The following is a 22,962-nucleotide window of genomic DNA, read 5'->3' as shown; positions in this document are numbered from 1 at the left end:
TTAAAACTGTCCGGAGGAGGGTGTGTGGGTTGTGTGTGTGTGTGTGTGTGGGGGGGGGGGGGTGGTTAGCGAATACTGTTCAAGTTGCCCCCCCCCCCCCTCAATCCTCTGAGAAAAAAGTCTGGAAGAAACACTGAGTTTGTGTTCATGAAATGTATCTTGTTTACGCAAATTAAAGTTGAAACAAATTCTAGATCTAGAATCTATTCAGTTGAATTAATAATTTAATAGGGCTACTCTTCTTTAAAAATAAGGTAATATTAACAACAAACGACTGATCTTGTTTCAATCACATAGTTTTTGTGATCTAGATAATTTAAGTTTTCTTTAGACTTGAGCATTTTATATTTAGCAGCACTTTTTATTACTGTAGTGCAGGGGTCTCCAAACTTTTCAGCCCGAGGGCCGCATTAACTATCAAAAATCAGTTCGGGGGCCAGAGTTTCTTTAAGGCATCTTTTTCAGCCCCCCCCCCCCCCCCACCAAATAAAATTTATATAAAATTTATATAGAAATATAAACAAATTTCAAATGTCCCTACCCCACCCGAGGTCCACGTTTGCTCTCAAATTGTTCTTCACGTATTTCATTCTTGAAAATGTTTGTTCACACAGGAATGCTGTTTCAAAATTTGAAAGGTACTTTGATGCAAAAGTTTTTATATTAGGAAAGTCTTCCTTGTCAGAGGCGTAGCAAGGGGGGGGGAGCGGGGGGGGGGGGAACATATGTTCCCGGGCGCCGACCTGAGGGGGCGCCAAAATGGGTTGGAAAAACAAATTGAAAGTTTGAATGGGGGGGGGGGGGTGCAAATCGAAAGGTTGAGTGGGGGGGGGGGGGGTTGCAAATCAAACGTTTGTCCCCGGGCGCCGGGAAGGGTCGCTACGCCTCTGTTCCTTGTGCACAAACTTCTGAAAACCCATCCGCCCTTCTTTGAACGTGTCCCTAAGGAAGTCATTTTCTTGCAATTCAATTACCTCTAGCTGCAGTTCATCTTTGCAACTGGCCACATTTGCTTAAAATTGGCTTTGAAACAGTCTAACTTCTTCTGCCTTTGAATCCAAGTCAGAAAAACCGCTTCTGATACTGCAGCTGGAGCTCTTTAATGATCTCGTATGTAAATGATGTGGGGAACTCAGTGGTAAAGACCTTGCACTGCTGAAAGTGTGTCAAGTTGTTAGCCTGTACTTGCTCCAAAAACATGACACGTTTGTATCTAAAGGCCTTTAGGTGGGTGTATAGATCAGAAACTAGATTTCCCTCTCTTGCTTTTTTAGGTTCAGAAAATTTAAATGACTAGTTATGTCTGCAGCAGAGGCCAATTTCTATATCCACTCTTCATCAGACAACAATGGCTGTGACTTGCCTTTACTTTCAGGAAGTCACCTATTTCTTTTCTTAACTTAAATACTCTGCTCAGAACTTTTTCGCAAAATAAGCAATCTTACTGATGTGAAATATGGTAAATCTTGCGATTTTTTTTCTCTCTGAACTATCTATGGTTAGATATCCTCTTCGGTAACAGTGTCATACATTCTATGTAAGCAAGCCAGCTCTTGTGTTATGTTCATGTCTTCACACCACTAATGAACATAAGAAGAGGTGGAACAACTGTCCAGCGACTCATCCATTGCAATTGAAAAATGGCGAAGCTTGCTTGCATTTTTCACTATTAGAGTCACTATGTTTTCACCAATGTCTGCAACACGGCGAGTAATTGTATTTGCACACAAAGCTACATTTTCAAATAGTTTTGAATTTTCTGTGCAAAGCTCCTCAGCCATCTCCAACCAACATTTATTCAGTGGACAATAAGATCGTCGCGGGCCGGATAAAATGACCTCGCGGGCCGGATGCGGCCCGCGGGCCGTAGTTTGGAGACCCCTGCTGTAGTGCAATGTACTGTGTGTGAGGCGGTTAGGTCGGTAACATAGTTATTGCAAAGGGAGGGTACTTTAGAGAACATACAGTTTCAGATTTTTTAGTAGCTTCCCATCGACTTGTTGATAAGGGTGTAATAAACAAATATGTTTACTTTAGTTTAGTAGGCCTACGACTTCAGTTTTCATTTAGATCTCTGAGCTAGTCTAGATTTTTAGATATATTAAAGTAGTAAACTATTCAAACCAATAATTTTAGCATTTCAGATTTAACTACTTTAGTTAAAATTAGTTTTTATCAGAACTTAATTTAGTATGTGAGTCAGTGCGTCACAATCACAATCACAACGGTGGAGTCTGGACTGTCGGCAGCACTGAGCAGTGTTCAGTGTGTCATTCTATATGTGCAACTTTTATCGACGTGGTGCAAGAGGCATGGAGTTACTAAATCTTGTTACTTAGTAGTCATACTTTAAATAATCCTGTAGTATATTAGGCTAAATGGGATATCTCTCACAACTAGCCACAATTAACTTAGATCTTGTAGTTATTACTGCTGTTAAAAATTATTTGATATTTTGTAGATTGTGTTAAATATTAAATAACGTTATGAATTTTTTTTGTCAGTATATTATACAGCTTACAGTAAGAAATGGCAAGGGAAGTATTTGATAAAGAAGTGGTCACATACTACCTCAGAGACATGGATCAGCGGCTAGTAGATGAATGGAGCTCAATGTTCGCGGACTACGAAGAAACTGTTAAGGTACATGAGTTAAAACAGAAAATCTGATCAAAGAAAAATAAAATGTCAAAAATGTTTTTTAAAAATACATATTTCTTGTTTTTTTTTAAATTTGGAAACTGTCTTTTTATATTTGATTTAAAAGCCAGTTTCCAAATAAAAAAAAAACTCGCAGTAGGGAAATGTAATGATTTAAATAGCATTTAATAATAGGAGTTTTGGAAAACATTTTTAAAAAAAAGATCCTTTTAGGATCTTATGATCTATAGGGCAGATGATATCTGTTTTTAGACCAATGCATATGAGAGGATGGTTTAGTTAGTTCTATTCACAGTTTACCTTCCCAATTGTGAGTATGGTTTCCATCAGAGCTGAGATTTATACAAATGAAATTTAAAAAAAAGTGATTGCTATACTGATCTGAACAGTTTTGTAGGGCTAAGCATCTAATATGTTAATCAGTCATGCAGAGTTTCTTCCAGGCATCTCTCTCTTCGGGGGAGGCTCTGCCCCCCCGAAGAAAGTCTACCGCCCCCCGAACGAAATGAAATTTATATAGAAAATATATACTTTTAACAGTGTCCACCCCCCTCCCCCCCCCGAAGGAAGTCTACGGCCCCCCCTCCCCCAAATTTCAAGTGCACCCTAGAGAAAAAAGTCTGGAAGAAACACTGCAATCGTGGTATTAATCTATTGTGATGGGTAATTAACAAGTACAAGTTTTAATCTGATTTTGATGTTTTTTGAATTAAAATTTTGTAAACGTTTTATTATCTTTAGGCATCTAAAGGGGATATTTTTGAAGGAGCTCCAGCAGTAGATGCTATTGTAAGTTTTAGGATATCACTTCTTTTAAATTTAAAAATCTATAGACACACTATCAAGCAGTAGACTAACTAATTATTTTAAAATCATTCACTTAAACAGCCAATTTAAATTTAATGCAGTAAAATATTTTAAAAGAATTTTGTATGACCCTTAAATTACAATAATTTGACAGGTATCGCCAGCTAATAGCTTTGGTTTTATGGATGGAGGGATTGATTACGTTTATACAAAACATTTTGGAGGTCAGATGTAAGTATTTCAAACTTTGATTTTACTTTGCAGTAGCAAATAAAATTCCTAAACATTTCTCTAATCTTGCTGAAATTTTATTTTCAGTGGACAGTATTAGGCAGTTTTTAAATCGTATACATGAAGGATTTGCTAAATGTTTATTTAAAAACATTCTATGATACCTGATTTTTGCATTGTGTTTTTACATTTTCAAAAGGCCATTGCATTTAAATCATGGATATATTTTGCAATTATTAAAAATATATGCAATACTGTCTGGTATGACATGGTCTTATGGTAGAGTACACGACTACTCACTCTAGTTTGAATCCTGGGTTGGAATCTGTAGGACACCTCTGTCCATCTAGCTCTGCTTCTGACGCACATTTGGGAAATTAAAGGCAATTGGGCATAGTGTTGAACAAACTAAGCTCAACTCTATCTGCCCCATGTGTCTTGGATACATAAGAGGAAAAGATGATGATCTAAGGCTGTTGGTCAGAGGCCATTCATAACTTATTAAAATAATATTTACTGTTTATTCGTGAGAACACCTGAAGAGTAAAAATAATTTTTACTGTTCATTATTGTGAAGTCCTGAAGAGTAAACATCATTTGTTTAATTTGTTTCTTAAAATTTTATCAGTCTTCATTTTTGTTTAAACAAATAATTATTTTAGCATCAACAAATACATAATTCCTGTTAAAAATAGTCTTTACAGTATTTTTTTAGCTGCATTTTGTTTATGGCATTGCTACTAATTAAAAATTCTAATTTTTTTTTGTTTCCCTCAGGCAAGACAGTCTTCAAAAACTACTGCGTGAAAAATTTCAAGGAGAATTACCTGTGGTAAGAAAATTGTTTACATTTTTTCATGAACTTTGTTTTAATTTAAAAAAAACTGATTTCTTGATAAAAAAGAAAAATTAAATGATTTTAAAAAAAAACAATTTTGACTTCCAGGGCCAGGCTGTGATCATACCAGCCTATCGTGAAGGTGCCATGAGAGATCCAAGCGTAGACTGGTGCAGATATAATCACGGGGAGCCCATCAGATATTTGATCTCTGCTCCTACCATGAGGGTCCCTTCCAATGTGGCACAAACAGTCAATGCGTACCTGGCATTTAGAGCTGTTATCTTAGAAGGTAGGGCTTAAAATGTACCTACCGTTAAGTTTGACATGCTAGGTTAGACTAGCCCTCTCGTGGAAATACCAAAGAGCCAGGCCATGAAAAACCTGCAGATGTGACTTAAAGAATGACACAAGAATGAGGCTACAATTGAGGGATAGTTAAAAAAAACCAGCCCAGACCAGCTGTCCTGAGACTTGTTGATAGTCCTAATGCACGGGTTCCCAACCTGGGGGTCGCGACCCCCCTGGGGGTCGCGAAGGTCTTTCTGGGGGGTCGCCAACTGGTATACTAAACCTTAGTAATTTGAAACAAAACATAAATATTTAGAAGAATGTTTGAAATTCGGCTTCATTAACATCACTGGAAATGTAATAGAGAAGAAACAAAGCGCACTGTACAAGGTTGTTCTCAGTCACGAATCTATGAAATCTTCAAAACAAAAACGTCATTTGAGACGAGTCATTCGGAACACACCAAAAAATATATGGAGTTCTTTCGTCGATAAGAAGCTAGTTGCAAACGCCAGACACTTGATCGAACAGGAAGTTTTCACCAGCATTAGTGCAAGCATCAAATGAAGTCGCGATAGAAAATGCCAAGCAAAAAAAAAAAAAAAAACAATAGGAGAAAATTTCATCAAACGCTGCATGTACGTAAATGTTAAATAACACATTTTTATTGAAATTAAGCTTTCACCATTGTCTGCTTTTCAAGTTGATAAATCAACAGACGTGAGTTCGTGTTCGCAGTTGCTGGTCTGTGTCTATATTCATGCGGATGATAGCAAAGATAAAAGAGTTGCTCTTTTGTGAAGATAGCATGGAGAAAACAAATATCTTTTTTGAAACTGGATGATTAAAATGGGTTAGAACGGCTGTGGGGGTTTGTACGGATGGTGCGCCATCTATGTTTAGCTCAAAATCGGGCTTTCAGAAAGCAGAAAAGATTTAGCTCCCTAACCACTGCCCTAACCAATCGACATCAAGAGTCCATTGCTAGTATAAGTCGTAAATTATATAAAATCTGGAGCCTTCAAAGAACTGAGCAAAACCATTAATATAGATCACGAGGTTCTGCTCTTCTACACTACAGCACGCTGGCTGTCAAACGAAATGTTGTAAATTGTGTTTTTGAATTGAAATCTGAAATCAAATTGTTCTTGGGAGTGCAAAAGAAACAAGACTTTTTGATTTTTTGGTATACTTAAACAACATAGAGTGGTTGGAGAGAGTAACATACCTAGCAGATATGTTCGAACATCAAGATAAACTTAACCTGAAGCTTCAGGGAAAATGAACGAATATTATAACTTTCCATGATAATCTCGGGGCATTTTTATCAAAGCTGCAAAATCGGTAAAGAAAACAAATCTTGGAAATATTGTAAATTTGAGAAACTCTGCGGTGTGGTAGATGAATCTGATTGTGAGATAATTAAAATTTTGAAAGAAGCGATTTCTGGGCATCTTGAATCTCTTGAAAACGAACTGTATGGCTATTTCTCTGAGCTGAAAAAAGAAGAATCTGCATTTACGCATTACCCATTCTCTTCTTCCCTTGATGTTGCCAGCATTCCCGATGAATTACAAGATGAATTCTTTGATTTGTAGAATGATTCCGTGTAAGATGAAAAACTGCAGACACAATTTTGGTGTAGTATTCACCATTCATACCCAAACGTAAAATTGATTGACTTTTCGAGAATATATTTTCAACACTATTCTTCGATTAAAAACAAAATTAAGATAATTATAATGACATAGGTTGGCGTTAACAATTTTTTTTAAAAATTAAAAACTTAACCACGAAGGTTTAGTGAATAGTATGCAATTTTAATCATGCTATTAAAACAGTTATCAAGAGTAGTTCATATTGAAAGTCTACTAGAAAATCTTATTTTAGTGCTTATTAATTTCCATACTAATTTCGGCTTTTTAATTCTATGGGGGTCGCGGGTCACTTACTTTTTATAAAAGGGGGTCGCCACTCGAAAAAGGTTGGGAACCACTGTCCTAATGGGACAGCTGGCTAGCAACAGTGTTGGGTTTCTACATTTTGTCTGTTTCCTACAGAGCTTTTCAATGAGTGATTTTCTTTCTTAGTATATTGATGTTTACATTCTGCTTGCAGTCACATGGTCATATTTATAAATCAAAGTGAGCCTAGAGTCAGCAATAAAAATTATAACAAATTGTATTTATTTGAAGTAAAAAAGATATAACAAACTCAAGGAACATAATATTCATTCGAATTTTTAAAAAGTTAAGAACACTCTTAAGCTACATATTACTTTGTTGAATTTAAATAAAAAAAAAAGCAATAAATAATTTGAAAATATCCATCCAATTCTCACTTATTAACAATCATAATTTAATAATATTGCAGTGGAAAAACATAACCAAGAAAATGATAAAGATCTGATTACAAGAGTCCTTGTTCCTGGATTGGGCACAATGGTTGGCAAAATGCCAAAGAAAAGATGTGCTTATCAGGTAAGCATTGACAACAACCCTTAAAATTGGTCTAAAGCTGTTTAAACTACTAATTTTAGGGTTGTACGTTTATCAATTATTTTGAATCTTTTGTCTTGTCTTTACTCTAAAAAGTTTATTTTTACTGCTAGCTAGCATTGTTAGGGTGTCTAAAGCTGGTTCAAGTTTAGACTCAGTAGAACAGCAATCAACATAACAAATGTTTTTTAGGCTTAAGCCACACCTCTTCTCTGGACAGTATTTGAATGGTATTCAGTTATGTTAGTGAAAGTTGCCAAGTTGGAGTTTAGCATTCAGGATTTTATTTATTGTCATACTAGTTCATTACAGAGAACACATGATTGTATGCATTCAACTGAATAACTGAACTTTTTATCCTCAGATGCTAGAAGCTTACAGAACGTTTGCAAAGGGAGAGGACAGGTTCAGAATCAAACCCAAAAGTTTAGGAGACATGTGGAAAGACCATCAGAAAATGTGTGAGGTAAATCTGTGAGATATGTGGAGAGACTACAAGAAAATGTGTGAGGTAAATCTGTGAGAAATGTGGAAAGACCAGAAAATGTGAGAGGTAAATCTGGTAAAGTGAGATATGTGGAGAGACCATCAGAAAATGTGTGAGGTAAATCTGTGAGATATGTGGACAGACCATCAGAAAATGTGAGGTAAACCTGTGAGATATGTAGAGAGACCACTAGAAAATGTGTGAGGTAAATCTGGTAAAGAAAATATGAGAGATAAGACTATCTTGCACTATAGATTGTACAGTGCCTGTCTTTGACAGCAATGAGCTATGGCAAGTACCATCACTGGCTCTCCTACATTTTAAAACCATTATTGTTGACATGGACCGAAATCATGTATTTTTTCATTTGGTCATCTGAGGGAGGGATATAATTAAAAATTATTAAAAAACAAAACAAAACAACAGCTATTCGAATAGTGACTGTTTAAGAATTAAATAAAATGCTGAGGACTTAAATATTTTTTGGCTACACTTGTATTTTCATATAGCCAATGTTTCTTGTTGTATCAATTTTTTTTATTAGGATTACCATTATTTGTGTGTTATCAATAGTTTCTTTACACTGACCAGTCTCACTAGTTTCTCCCATAACACAAACCTACATCTGACTAGTTACAGTAGACCCATGCCTCACTCTTATGTTTCCTCCTACAGTTTGGTGGCACGAGCACAGATGAAACTGACAGTGACAATTGAGGTGACGTGTCTGAAGCTGGGAGTAGAAAAATGATCAGCACATGGGTAGTCCATAAATAACATCACTAATCTTATATTGGAGAGGTTGTTTGTGTTTGGGGGAGGGGGGTGTAGAGAAATAGGAGGTAGAATTTTTTTTGTATTCCCAAAGGAATTAAACCCAATTCATGTTAATTTTTTTTTAGTTGTGGTTATTTGAGTAAGGATGGGTTTTGATGCTTTTTATCATTTGACTTTGGAGGGGGGGGGGGGGTTGGCTGAAACCAGATATTTACTTCTGATGAAGGATGGGGAAGTGGTTAAAAATATGATTTAGTTAAGTGGTGTCACCTGTGGACTACTCTAAAAGAACATAAAATCTTAACTAACAATGTTCAGAAGGAGAAAATATTTTTTTAATTGAATTGATCCAGTGACTAGGCAGCTAGCTTTGTTTCAACCAATTTCAAACCAATGCCATGAATGTTTGTCCCTTACTCTGAATGATGTGTAACAGTTTTTTGACATTAGATTGTGTGTAAATTTTTGTGTGTAGTCAATGGGGTGATTGGCCAGCATAGTTTTGTGGCAGAGAGAGAGACATGGGTTTACTCTTGTAAATAAAGCCATGAAAAATAATTTTTTCTTCTCAATTTATATTTGTCAAACAACATATTTGTCAAGTCCTAATGTGTATGCCTGTCAGTGTCAGGCATGTCTGTCACGGGTTAAGTTCGAGTAGAACATGAAGCAGCCAATTAAAAAAATATACCGCACAGAAAAGGAATCCTTTACATTATTTTTTGCTGGATGCCAAGTATTTTTCTCTTAATGACAGTTGTCATTTATTTTTGTCTCCTTACATCTTCTGTTAGGTATCAGCATTTTAAAAATGAGTTTCTTCTTGTTTTGTTTTGTAATAAAACTTGACTGCTGGGACGCAACTATATAATATCTGTTTCCCCGATTTCATTCTCTCTTCAGTCTTTCTTTATAACCACCCCGTCCTTTGTGTTGTCTTTCACTTTTTCTTTCACCGGCCCCTTTTGTTAGCCTTATTGTTGCTTTTAGTTTTAGTTTTTGGATGTCTTTAATCCTGGTAAAATGCTTCAAGAAAGTTAAACCACTACATTTCTTTATACACTTCGTTGTGGCTATCGGCCTCAGTAGAATTAAAAAAATAATTTTTCACCGGTTTAAAAAAAAAGAAACTGTAAAAGCGAGCAGGCCTAGAAAAAAAAATCGAGGACTTTTGAAAGGCAAACAAGGGCTGCGTGGTTGACATGGCTCCAGATGAAGGGAGAAACTGGAAACAGTAATTGGAAGTGTAGCTGTCGCCCTCTGCTTCTTTAGGGATCTAAAGGAATAAGTCAAGTCTATGCAAGAAGCTTGTATCTCTAAAAGATCAAGTTGGTTGATGTGGTCTTTCTCTTATGTCGATACATTACAAGGACAGGGATCCTTTTGTCGTCAGGCATATTTACGGAGGCTGTCTTTATTGGGAACAGTTGCCAGATTGTAGCATATGCTCTCGCTGTGGCCAGTTTATTACTTTCTGTTCAAAATTGTTTGTGTGTGTATGTGTGTGTGTGGAGGGGGAGGGGGATGGAGGTGATGACAGCAGTGGAAACTAACTAAACATCTTGATTTTGACGTGATGAGGTCTGACTTTTTGTGACGGTTGGCACCGAAAAAAATCTGGTTTAGGGGTCATCCATAAATGACGTCACGTTTTTTTTGACGTTTTTTAACCTCCCCCCTCCCCTTCGTCACACGTCGTCACAAAAAGCCAGACCCCCCTAAAATGACGTCACACCTCAACCTACAACCCCCCCCCCCCCCTCAAAATTGCAGTTGAATTTTTTAAAAACATCGATATTTTTCCAAAATCTTGTCTAAACTATTACAATTTATTAAAACAGTTATCTAAAACGCGAAATAACGTCTAAAATTCGTTTTCTAACATTGCTTTTTTATAATGCAAAAATGTGACGTCGCAACATCTGAACCCCTCCCCCCTCCCCCTCATCACACGTCGTCACAAAATTACGGACCCCCCCCCTCCCCCTACGAGTGTGACGTCATTTATGGATGACCCCTTACCCCCTCCACTAAAATGGGTTGATTTCAATTATGGAGGATCCTTAATAACGGATAATACACTTGTACGACGTTTATAAATGTATATATACTATATATCATAAAATTTATAAAAGTCTCACGAGTGATTAAAATGCGAAACAAAACAGGTTTATATTGAAAACCATGCACAACAAAAACAAATGCCGTAGATTTTATCGGGATTTCGCCGTAAAGCATTTTCTGAAAAAATAAAATAGGAAATATCCGATATTATACCAGCTGATTACTCAGGCATATTGTCTTTCTTGTTCTTTTTGCTCCATTTGAACCAGGTAACATTTAATGTGTGTTTTACTCATCAATAGAAGCACAAGTAAACATAAACATGCTCTGTTGAGTTTAATATTAGGTATAGTACACTATTGTTTCTAGAATAGCCTATATAAGATACCACCCAATGGCTTGAAAGGTTAGTCTAAACCAATATCCTAAAAATACTAAAATGGATGACCTAATCATATCGGATAAGTAAAAGTAACAATGCCTGATTTAAAACTTGGAACAATGACTGAGCTTGAGGGTATCACAGTAACACATAATTTAATATCAAAGGTATTAAATATACGAGTGAGGTTCAATGGTATGAAATCGTATTTATTATTTTATTGAAGCCAAAGTCCACTTTCTTAAGGTCAATGGTGTTGGCTAATCGACCCACTACGTGTCGCAGCGTTGTGTAGTTCTCAAGTCTGCCGGCTCTAGGGGATAATAGCATTGTAGTCAAACTTCTTAAATAAAATTAGCAGCTACAAACTAATGATGTACAACCGGGACATTCAACCCAGTAGATCTATTGTGCTAGTCATGGGCCCTGCACCTCTGTAGTAGGCTATGTTTATTGATCTGGTGATTCCAATTGTGAACTAATTTTCTGGTTGGTTACGGCTTTACTGAAGGTGAAAATAATATAACAACGTGCATCAAAGATCTTCTGCTGAAACTCTTCACAATCTCCTCAAAAACATTTCAGAAGTTGTACACTTTCACTTTGTGTGTTTGTGTGTATGTGTAAAAATAATTGGATGAATCCGACTCACTGAAATCTAACGCAATCAAAATTATATATATATATATATATATATATATATATATATATATATATATATATATATATATATATATATATATATATATATATATATATATTCATTGTAACAAGTGTTTGCTTTAAATTTACGTCTATTGTATTTCCTTTTATGCAAAATAATTCACTTGAAAAGGGGGAGGGGCAATAAACATCCACCACACCTCTATATAACCATCCAAGTAGCACACCACCATTTGAATGACATACCAACATTTGAATAGCCCACCAACTTTTGAGAAGACGCCCAATAGCAGTAGCACAAAAACATGCAAGCAACACACCAACATTTGTGTACAGGGTTCACTGTTGTTGTTATCTAAGCTGAACACTGGTGGTATCATCATGTTATCTGTTAACGTCCTTTTGCTCCGTCAGAACCATGGATATCGTCGCCGATAGGGACGTGACCTATCACTTTCGTGACATAAACAAGGACCTCGTTAGTGCCGTGGAAGTGGCGTTTGAGGAATATGGGGACAAGTTCAAGGTCAGCACACACGGAAATCTAGGCTACTCTTTAAACTTTATTTAAACGAAAGGAGCTTAACATTGAAGTTTCGGAAAAATCCAAACATAATTCATCAAACTTTAAAGTTCAAATAAATTTTATCTTTGTCTAAAAATTATACTCAGTAATTTTTTGAATATATCTTATCATAACATTTAGCAAAATGAACACGTCCTCTAACATACATAGCTTACATATGTCAACACGCATATAGCACCTGTATTCTACAAAGCTCACGAACATATAAATATGTGTTGCATTCATATTTCCAGCCGTCTGTAGGCGATGTATTTCTTGACGCCCCAGCTGCTGACGCCATTGTGAGTATCAGAAGTGTACAACCTTCGCAACTGAGTTCTTATTAGTATTTGATGACAGTGTCCTTTAGCCTTAAAGTGTTGTGTCTTGGCAGAACCATTGCACCTTCTACAATTCCACCTGATGTTCAGCTAGGGGCGTAGACGGGGAAGGTGGGGGGGGGGGGGTCCCAGACCCTGTAAAAAACAAGTGACACACATCAAATTACATTTGTCCTGATATCTTTTGTCCTGAGATTATTTGTCCATGATATCATTTGTCCTGAGATTATTTTCCTGAGATCATTTGTCCGTGAGATACTTTGTCTGGGATATTTTGTCTCCGATCATTTTTTATATATAATATGTATGTTACACTTTATGATACGGGGCTGTTCTAAAAACTACATTGTAAATCGTAGCCGTAGAAAGCTTGTCCTTAGCTTTTTACCATTGCAATAGGTGAATCAAAATTTCATAAACGCATCCCTCAAAAACATTACGCCAGGTATGTACAGCCAACAGCTTTGGCATCATGGGAAGTGGTGGCATTGATAAGGCCTTCATCGCCCATTTTGGACAGTCAATGTGAGTATTTATTATGTGAGAATTTATTATGATGTTTTGTAAGACGAAATTTGTAGTCGACTGTGGATTTTATAATTTTATTTAATGATTTAGCTAAGATAAACATCACATTTTTTTGAACGACTTTTAATCGTAACAAAAGCCCCGAAAAAAAACCGATGTCATACTACAAGCTTTCACCCCCCAACCCACCAAATAGTAGCATTTAAAATTAATATAAAAACCTTTTAAAAATGCGAAGTAACTGCTAAAATTATGATTCAACATTACTTTCTAAAAAGCAAAAGTGTGACACAGATAATCACAGAGGTTTGAACCCCCTTCATCTAGAACTGTCATGTGATTTATGTAAGACCCCACCCCCCCCCCCCAGTACGGCTAAAAAGTAACTGTTGCCCATTTGTTTACCCTGCAGACAGGACGAGGTGTTTGAAATCATACGGGACGAACACGACGGGGAACTGCTTGTTGTAAATAGATTTTATCAATCCTGCTCTGTTTACTTATATTGCACATTACACTACAAATTCCTCTACAAAAATTCCACTACAAATTCCACTAGGATTACACTACAAATTACATTACAATATATACTACAATTACACTGCAAATCACACTACAATTACTCTACACCGTTCCCAGTATGTATTTGAACCATAAACCCACCATTCCCTGTATGTATTTGAAACATAAACCCACCATTCCCTGTATGTATTTGTACCATAAACCCACCATTCCCTGTATGTATTTGTACCATAAACCCACCATTCCCTGTAAGTATTTGAACCATAAACACACCATTCCCTGTAAGTATTTGAACCATAAACCCACCATTCCCTGTATGTATTTGAACCATAAACCCACCATTCCCTGTATGTATTTGTACCATAAACCCACCATTCCCTGTAAGTATTTGAACCATAAACCCACCATTCCCTGTATGTATTTGTACCATAAACCCACCATTCCCTGTATGTATTTGTACCATAAACCCACCATTCCCTGTATGTATTTGTACCATAAACCCACCATTCCCTGTAAGTATTTGAACCATAAACACACCATTCCCTGTAAGTATTTGAACCATAAACCCACCATTCCCTGTATGTATTTGAACCATAAACCCACCATTCCCTGTATGTATTTGAACCATAAACCCACCATACCCTGTATGTATTTGAAACATAAACCCACCATTCCCTGTATGTATTTGAACCATAAACCCACCATACCCTGTATGTATTTGAAACATAAACCCACCATTCCCTGTATGTATTTGTACCATAAACCCACCATTCCCTGTATGTATTTGTACCATAAACCCACCATTCCCTGTATGTATTTGTACCATAAACCCACCATTCCCTGTATGTATTTGAACCCTAAACCCACCATTCCCTGTATGTATTTGAACCCTAAACCCACCATTCCCTGTATGTATTTGTACCATAAACCCACCATTCCCTGTATGTATTTAAACCATAAACCCACCATTGCCTGTATGTATTTAAACCATAAACCCACAATTCCTTGTATGTATTTGAAACATAAACCCACCATTCCCAGGGCCAAGCAGCCATCGTGTCTGGCATAAAGTGCATCAAGCCAGACATACACAAGTACAACCAGGGCGACCCCATCCATCACGTGATCATGGTGCCCACCATGAGGGTCCCACAAGGCGTCTCCCAGACACCTAACGCTTATCTGGCACTGCGAGCTGTCATTCTAGCGAGTAGGTAGCCTAACCTGCTTATAAGTGTGTACGCATCTATAATAATGTACTGATGGCTGTCATTTTAGCGAGTAGGTAGCCTATCCTGCTTATAAGTGTGTACGCATCTATAATAATGTACTGAGGGCTGTCATTCTAGCGAGTAGGTAGTCTATCGTGCTTTTAAGTGTGTACGCATCTATTATAATGTACTGAGGGCTGTTATTCTAGCGAGTAGGTAGCCTATCGTGCTTAATTGTGTACAGATCTATAATAATGTACTGATGGCTGTCATTCTAGCGAGTAGGTAGTCTATCGTGCTTTTATGTGTGTACGTATCTATAATAATGTACTGAGGGCTGTCATTCTAGCGAGTAGGTAGTCTATCGTGCTTTTATGTGTGTACGTATCTATAATAATGTACTGAGGGCTGTCATTCTAGCGAGTAGGTAGTCTATCGTGCTTTTATGTGTGTACGTATCTATAATAATGTACTGAGGGCTGTCATTCTAGCGAGTAGGTAGCCTATCCTGCTTATAAGTGTGTACGTATCTATAATAATGTACTGAGGGCTGTCATTCTAGCGAGTAGGTAGCCTATAGTGCTTTCATGTGTGTACGTATCTATAATAATGTACTGAGGGCTGTTATTCTAGCGAGTAGGTAGCCTATAGTGCTTTCATGTGTGTACGTATCTATAATAATGTACTGAGGGCTGTCATTCTAGCGAGTAGGTAGCCTATCGTGCTTTTAAGTGTGTACACGTCAATAACAATAGAGGGCAAGCATGTTGACATGATATGTTGTCTTGTTGACATGAGATGTTGTCTTTTTGACATGTGATGTTGTCTGTTTAACATGAGATGTTGTCTTGTTGACATGAGATGTTGTCTTGTTGACATGAGATGTTGCCTTGTTGACATGAGATGTTGTCTTGTTGACATGGGATGTTGTCTTGTTGACATGGAATGTTGTCTTGCAGTAAGAAACCACAATAGAAAAAACACCGGCCATCAGATCAAGGAGGTCATTTTACCTGGACTGGCCTCACGTGGTGGTCAAATGCCCAACACCAGATGTGCATATCAAGTAGGTTGTGGTGTTTGTTGTGTTAGTGTTGTTGTAATTTTATGGTACTAACGGTAGGTTTATACAGCAATTTATTTGTTTAATTTATTTGATTTAAAATTGAGCCGGTCAACATTTAGTATGCTGCTCAAAATTTTATCAAAATATACAGAAGTCTTTAAATATTCTAAATTCAGTTTAAAATTAAAAATCAAGTGCTAGTGTGACGTCATACTTTTGAACAAACCCCCGACTTCATGTCGTCACATATCGTTACTAATGTCCAACCCCTCCCCCTTAAGTATGACGTCATTAGTGGTCGACATTTTTGTCATTATCAGAAACAATTCAATGACTTAAAGATTAAATATCCACGATCGAACAGAGTAGGGATTTATAATTTACACCTTAAACTGCTTTTCTATAAAAAAATTTATTTGTCGTATTTTATAATTCAGTAGCTATTAAACAATGATGTTTCATAATTTAATTAAAGACAAAGCCAACTTTTTTTGTAACAGATGCTGCAAGCTTATGAAACCCATGTGCTTGGAAAATCTCATTTCCGGTTAAGCCCCAAAAACCTGACGGAAATTGTAACAGACCATAACAATCTTTGCCAGGTAATTTAGTCAGTGTTTTGACTTGAAGATTGGACGCGTTTTATTTTTTTATGTTGACCGCTGTCATCTCTTCACTAATAACCTATGTAATTTTAATAATTTTTTTCTTCTTCTTCGTTCTTAATAGTAAAATTTGACGGATTTCTCCCAACACGTTAACGTTACGTGTCAACCTGTGTTATGCGCCATATAGGCCGTTGACTCCAATTTCAGCCTGCTTTTCTTTTTAGATTTGCTTCATGATGCTTTTTTGAGTTTTCTCTCTTAGATCGGTAGTTGCCCCCAGCTTAATATGTCCGGGGGTTCGAACTCGAGACTTTACCGACCCAACCATGTTGGGTTTCTGAGTGTGGCTAGTTCTGGACACTATTACCTCTGGACAGTCATAAAACTCTAAGAAGTTCATGTTCTTTTGTCCACCGTAATAGTTCTTCTATGCAGAATTTAATCCATATAACGCAGTTTAACATATAACAGGTTTTTATGATTCTGATTTACGTGTAAAAAATTGTATGTATTAAATAAACAATACAAACTATAAAAGTTACTCTACAACATAAAACTTCAAATCTCTTCCACCCAAACAAACATATCATAACCTCGCTGGTAAACTCTGTTGAATTTTGCTTGAACGATCATTCTAGAAAAATGTGCCGTCATCACCTTCTAGAAATGTGTGCTCCAGTGTTTCTTCCAAACTTTTTCTCGGGGGGGGGGGGGGGGGGGGGTTGCACTTGATATTTTCGGGGGGGGGGGGCGGTCTACATTTTCCGGGGGGAGGGGGGCGGACACTAGTAAAAGTATATGTTTACATGTTTACTACATAAATTCCATCTCGAAGAGATGCCTGGAAGAAACTCTGGTGTGCTCGCCACTTATCTCTATACTTCGACTAAAAAGCCGGACATTCTATGGCACATTTAAAAAAAAATATCAGATAATTTAAACAAAAGTACAAGCGGTTGTCACAACATCACTGTTTGGATTCGGAAGAAAAATATTCTAACAGAAAATAATTGATACATTCATTTTTTACTTTTTTTTTACACCCTTTTCCAATTCATATTTTAGTGGCTTTCTTTTCGTATATATAATAATATACTATTTATTCCTGATTGCATTTGACCACTGACCAGAATACATTTGTCTTCAAACAGAAAACTTAAAACAGAGGCACCAGGATGGAGCAAATGAGCGGACACCATGTATACATATTTTACCCAGCAAAAAGCTTTCATTCATTATTATTGCTCTTTAAAAATATAAATATACGAAAAAAATATGTATGATATATATATATATATATATATATATATATATATATATATATATATATATATATATATATATATATATATATATATATATGATTCTACGTCGATCGTCTGTTGCAGGAATGTAAAACAAATCCTTGTCTTTATTATATTTAAGCAATGGTGTGTGGGTGTGCAGTGTTAGTATTAGTAGCCTGTGTTTAGAAAGAAATTCTTTGGCTTTAAGTTTGTTTATCTAAAATAATAATCATTAAAAAAGTTTTTAAAAACCCACGTTTTCTGATTGAACTAAAAAGTAGAAAATAAATGCTATAGGCCCTACATCACAATAATGCAAGCGATCACTCTACTATAAGCGATCAAAAACGTGGGGCGCCGAAGTAAAAGTTATATTACTATTGATTAGATAATACTATTGACTTTTATTAGGGAGCTTGTAGAGAGTCAACAGTATTAGAAACTGTAAGAAAATCACGGCGCCCCACGTTTTTGCTCGCTTATAGTAGAGTGATCGCTTGCATTATTGTGATGTAGGGCCTATAGCATTTATTTTCTACTTTTTAGTTCAATCAGAAAACGTGGGTTTTTAAAAACTTTTTTAATGATTATTATTTTCTACTTTTTAGTCTTTGTCTGTTTGTTTGCATTAAAATCTTGCTATCGATTTTATCTTTTCACTTTTTTTGGGTAAACGAAGACAACTCGTAAAAAGACAACTCGTAAAAAGACAACTCGTAAAAAACACGTTGTTTGAATACGTTACTGACTAGAACACATAGATTTGAACCCGTGTCGAGTGGGATAGCAATCGTGTGCCCAACCACTCGACCATATCGTCTCCCCCAAACTGGCCTACCTCCTGTAAGTTTAAACTCGGTTCAAGCTAAATTCTCTGCCCCTAAGCCTGTGGCGACATGTGATCGTTCGCTTCACTGCGCGCGAGGTACGCGTCGCTGGTTTTTTTTTGTAATGGCTAGCAGAGGAGAATTATATATATAGATTATATAGCGGTCTAAAATGCTCAATAAAATGTTTCCATTGATCAATTTAGTAATAATAACAATTGAATATTCAATGGTCATCCAAAAGAAAGCTTCCCTGAAAATTTCAGCGCGCTAGCTAACTGGGAAGTGCCAGAAATTTCGATCGCAAGATTGGATTGGAAAGACAAACAAGTAAATAAATAAACACACAGAGAAAGCAAGTTAAAGAAAACGTGGTAAAAAAGCATTTATATAAGAAAACTTTACTCTTTATAAATATGTCAAAAAGTGGACGAAATTATTTTAAAACAAATCAGAACTACTTGTAGTGTTTGGTGGTAATTTTATTCTGATTTTGAAATTGAAACAAGCAAGATGTAGCATCTTTTATAGGCTGTGACTACTGTTTGTGTTTTACTTTTACAGTAAAATTTAATTTAATTTATTTATTCAAAATTTAGGAAGCACTTTTATAAATGTGTGATGTACCCTATTGTATTATTATTTAACGGTTTTAATAATAGGGCTTGTAAGTAGGTCACCAACTTCACGTTATCGTACTTGCCAGCTAGTATTTTTGAAACCAAAAGTAATGTTTATTGCATCGGTAAAAACAAACAAATAGATAAGATACTTCCGCTACTAAGCTATTTAAAATTTTAAACAATGATAATGATAGACTACAAGATGTAGACTAGCAAAAACCTAAGTTAAATTGTGATTTTTAACGAACCCTTTGTTTGTTATTATTTATTCGAATAGTAAAAAGTTTTTCTAAATGTTTGAACAATAACACACGCTTACATGTAGTTAATTTGATTCTATTATTAGTAAAAAAAATATAATTGTAGTATTTTGGGTAAACCTACAATTTGTATTTGAAATTCTTGAAGCAATTCGTCATGTTTTATTATTATTATTAATGGAAATCACGTTTATAACAATTAATTTAGTTCGAAAATTTATGAGTCCCCACGAGATTTTGAATTTTAAGCGAGGGAGACCGAGACTTACAAGTCCTATTATTACATAAATATATACTCCCTTATTTTGTATTTATCTTGCAATAAACAAAAAATCATCTTACATCTAAAAGCTGATTGGTTGTTATAGATCACGTGTATAAACGGCTATCCAATCGAGGAGAGGCCTCGAGAAAGCCTTCTATGACATAGGCAACATTCTTTTGTTTCTGATCTCTCAGCTTTTACGATCCTTTTGTCACCACAACATTACCTTGTGGGTCGACTACATCTTTCTTTTTGTTTGTGTTTTACAATGCGAACACTTTAATGACCTATGAGGATGAGTTGTTAATTAAAGATGTTTTAAAATATAATAAAATATATTTGTAACCGTGATGTTAAAATTACATTTACACATTAAAACATGTTTTTCACAAACGAACGTAGAGTGGATACGTTACAAAGATGTACTTATTTTTGGTTTTGGTGGGCGATAGTGTTAATAGTCAGTAATAAAGTTAGTTTTTATTCAGTGGCACTGTGTACCCGGCATTGGTTGGAGAAGCCTTTTTGTTAGGCGCTGTAAAGATGGAGCTACTTTACTCCACCTACCAAGTTTGGTACACGTCTGCACATTGTAATCATAAATCTTTGATTTAGCGTCATCACAAGGTGCTTTTGGGTAGTAAAAAAGTAAGTCACTCCTATTGACCTGACGGGCTATAAAGCAGATGAAGTAGAGTTTACCATTTTCTATAAACTTGGTATATAAAAGGATAGCGTGGTCAGGTCTATGCCCAGCCGCTATTCCTCTCCCTGTCCCAGAGCTGAGTGGACTCTAACGCGAGACCTGGATCTGAACTCAAAACATCCGGGCTAGACTTCAGCTGTCTACCTCCCAGCCACACCGTCCCATACTTTTTAGTAGATCATCAAAACAGAACAAAACAAAAGAACCCCACAAACGTATAATTGGAAAAGTCATTTTATTTGCTTCCATCTGTCTTTCGCTTTTATTGACTTGTCCTGTATTCGCTATTGCTTTGGCTGTTCCCCTTATACTACAGACTAACAGTCAATTATTTTAAAGGATCGTAGTTTTAAAAGACATTGATCTAAAGAAATAAAAAAAAAATAGTATAGCTACCAAAAGCGCACTAAAGGTAATCTACCCAAACCCAAAGCCTTCACAAAATTTATTTTTAACACTATTTGCTTTAACAATGAAAACATCGAAAGGAATTGTTGTCTTTTCGCGTAGTCTCCCCTTCCCCTTTTGTTTTTAGCAATTTCTAGGGACATTACTAATTATAGGAAAGAGGTTATCTGATTTATAACAGGTTACGCCCCTTTGTAGATTATAATTGTCTTGTTTTAATCTTGTAGATCTAATTATGGCACCCTCCCTCAATATATGCGAGTGTCAGTTACACAATTTAAAAATTTGCGAGTCCCCGCCTAGTTACAATTGAGCATCCTCGGTGATCTTTACTACTTACCATACGTCATAATTAAAATTTAGACTTCCTAATAATTTGAAATGCTGGTTGGAGAAAAAGTTATCATTTGTAAGTTAACCACTGAAGCAGAAAAATTGTTCAATAACTCAAATTTAGTTGTCTTCGAATGTCTTTTAGTTAAAGTTCATACAAATAATATTTCTACACATAACATTTTCAAGTTTAAAGAGGAAATTTAATGAATAATGCACAGAAAAGAATCAGTCGTAAAAGATAAAATGTCTATAACACTGTAACGCGTTTATTGGCTAGGTATAGGCTAAACTTTTATGAGCGCCCCTCGCTTTTCCACGATCATGTTTCAGCATTTCATTTTAATTGCCTGTCCGGTCCGGACTCATAGCGGCAGCCAAGCGCTACCCGTTCAATTAATTTATAGGCGTCAGGTCGCTTGCCCTCAAACCTCAAACCAGGTAAAGATCACATGGGATCGTAACTATATATATATATATATATATATATATATATATATATATATATATATATATATATATATATATATATATATATATAATATAAGCGGGCTGTGTCTGTCCGTCCGTCATCGCTATAGATTTTGGAACTATAAAAGTTAACTATGCACCATGCAGTGCTTTTGATTGCACCGCAGTGTCTTATTATAAGTATTAGAGTAGGGTTTGTTTATATAACGACATAGAGCTATTTTATAATTTCCACTGTACAATTTTGCATAACGCAAAGAGAATATTAAATACATGCACATTGATAAAACATATTAAAAGGATCAATGTCAAATATCGTTTTCGTTAATATTCCTAGAGAAAGTGGATACATTTTAATAACATAATAGCTGTAGGTTAGAAAAATCTAATTAAACTGTTTAGTAATTTTGCCAAGGGAGGTATTTTAAAAATAAATTGAACTCACGCTAAAAATGTGAATGCAAAATCTGCAAGACGGAATAATTGTTGGAATAATATAATTAGCAAAATGTGAATGCAAATTATGCAGACGTGTAAGAGTACATTATTGTTGGAATATTATAATTAGCATTGATTGATAAAAGGCTATTTTTTATTTATTTTATTCACTGAATGTAATGTTTACTACTTATAATTTTTAATCAACTATTAAGCACTATTATAGACGCGTCATCACGTTCATTAGGTGCGCAATGGTTTTAGTTATGAAACTCTATTGTAAATTTTTAAAATTTAAAGTACTGGGAAAAAATGCGTGAATGGATAAAGTGAAATATTGTAGGTAAAACACGGATATTTTAAATACTGCCTATTATTTATACTGTTTACTAATTATTATTCTATCTTTCGGTTTGCGGACAAGCTAGGGGTTTTATAGGAGAGGCGTAGCGAGAGGGGGGGGGGGGGCGGCATATGTCCCCGGGTGCCAACCTTAGGGGGCGCCAAAGTGGGTTGGAAAAAATTTGCGAGGGGGGTGGGTGGTGGAAATCGAAAGTTTTAGGGCGGGGGGGGGGGGGGGCAGGGGTACAAATCGAAAGTTTGAGGGGGGTGCAAATCACCGGAAAGGGCGCGATTTGGCGCTACGGGCTAGACTGTGAGCAATATGCCTTTATGATTGCATTTAAATTGTGTTTATGTTATGAGTGTTGTGTTTGTTTTTTCGTTTGTGTTTTTTTTTTGCGTTCGTTTGTGTTGTGTTTAGTTTTGTCCTGTTCCCAAGTTGGTACATTTAAAAAAGATTTAC

The 22,962-nt window shown here is 36.0% G+C and overlaps 2 protein-coding genes across 5 annotated transcripts; both read left to right on the top strand.

Annotated features, from left to right (window-relative positions):
- Window positions 1–1,998: 1,998 nt before the first annotated feature.
- LOC131953147 (uncharacterized) lies at window positions 1,999–9,140 on the top strand. Of its 2 annotated transcripts, none has more exons than XM_059316195.1 (9): window positions 1,999–2,310; window positions 2,517–2,643; window positions 3,403–3,450; window positions 3,623–3,699; window positions 4,477–4,531; window positions 4,646–4,829; window positions 7,202–7,308; window positions 7,691–7,792; window positions 8,489–9,140. In XM_059316195.1, exons 2-9 carry the CDS (start codon window positions 2,530–2,532, stop codon window positions 8,528–8,530), a joined length of 729 nt encoding a protein of 242 aa, XP_059172178.1. In that variant the 5' UTR covers window positions 1,999–2,310; window positions 2,517–2,529; the 3' UTR covers window positions 8,531–9,140. The 2 variants fall into 2 exon arrangements, with proteins under 2 accessions (XP_059172178.1, XP_059172177.1); XM_059316194.1 differs by having other exon boundaries at window positions 2,505–2,643.
- A 1,642-nt stretch (window positions 9,141–10,782) lies between these two features.
- On the top strand, window positions 10,783–18,046 carry LOC131953148 (uncharacterized). Of its 3 annotated transcripts, none has more exons than XM_059316198.1 (9): window positions 10,783–10,923; window positions 12,114–12,225; window positions 12,519–12,566; window positions 13,051–13,130; window positions 13,546–13,600; window positions 14,697–14,865; window positions 15,826–15,932; window positions 16,433–16,534; window positions 17,692–18,046. In XM_059316198.1, exons 2-9 carry the CDS (start codon window positions 12,118–12,120, stop codon window positions 17,698–17,700), a joined length of 678 nt encoding a protein of 225 aa, XP_059172181.1. In that variant the 5' UTR covers window positions 10,783–10,923; window positions 12,114–12,117; the 3' UTR covers window positions 17,701–18,046. The 3 variants fall into 3 exon arrangements, with proteins under 3 accessions (XP_059172181.1, XP_059172180.1, XP_059172182.1); XM_059316197.1 differs by having other exon boundaries at window positions 10,853–10,935; XM_059316199.1 differs by having other exon boundaries at window positions 10,856–11,000.
- The last annotated feature ends 4,916 nt before the right edge of the window (window positions 18,047–22,962 follow it).

This window comes from Physella acuta, unplaced genomic scaffold (assembly GCF_028476545.2).
Source record: "Physella acuta isolate Inbredline_101_S28 unplaced genomic scaffold, ASM2847654v3 ptg000911l, whole genome shotgun sequence".
NCBI lineage: Eukaryota > Metazoa > Mollusca > Gastropoda > Physidae > Physella > Physella acuta.
This window is presented reverse-complemented; position numbering and strand designations above follow the sequence as displayed.

Excerpts from the sequence above, each read along its gene's own strand:
- LOC131953147 (XM_059316195.1), top strand. The coding sequence starts at position 2,530 with ATGGCAAGGGAAGTATTTGATAAAGAAGTGGTCACATACTACCTCAGA. Across the intron at positions 4,532-4,645 it reads TTCAAGGAGAATTACCTGTG|GGCCAGGCTGTGATCATACC; the intron begins GTAAGAAAATTG and ends TTTGACTTCCAG. Across the intron at positions 7,309-7,690 it reads AGAAAAGATGTGCTTATCAG|ATGCTAGAAGCTTACAGAAC; the intron begins GTAAGCATTGAC and ends TTTTATCCTCAG.
- LOC131953148 (XM_059316198.1), top strand. The coding sequence starts at position 12,118 with ATGGATATCGTCGCCGATAGGGACGTGACCTATCACTTTCGTGACATA. Across the intron at positions 13,131-13,545 it reads GCCCATTTTGGACAGTCAAT|ACAGGACGAGGTGTTTGAAA; the intron begins GTGAGTATTTAT and ends TTTACCCTGCAG. Across the intron at positions 15,933-16,432 it reads ACACCAGATGTGCATATCAA|ATGCTGCAAGCTTATGAAAC; the intron begins GTAGGTTGTGGT and ends TTTTTGTAACAG.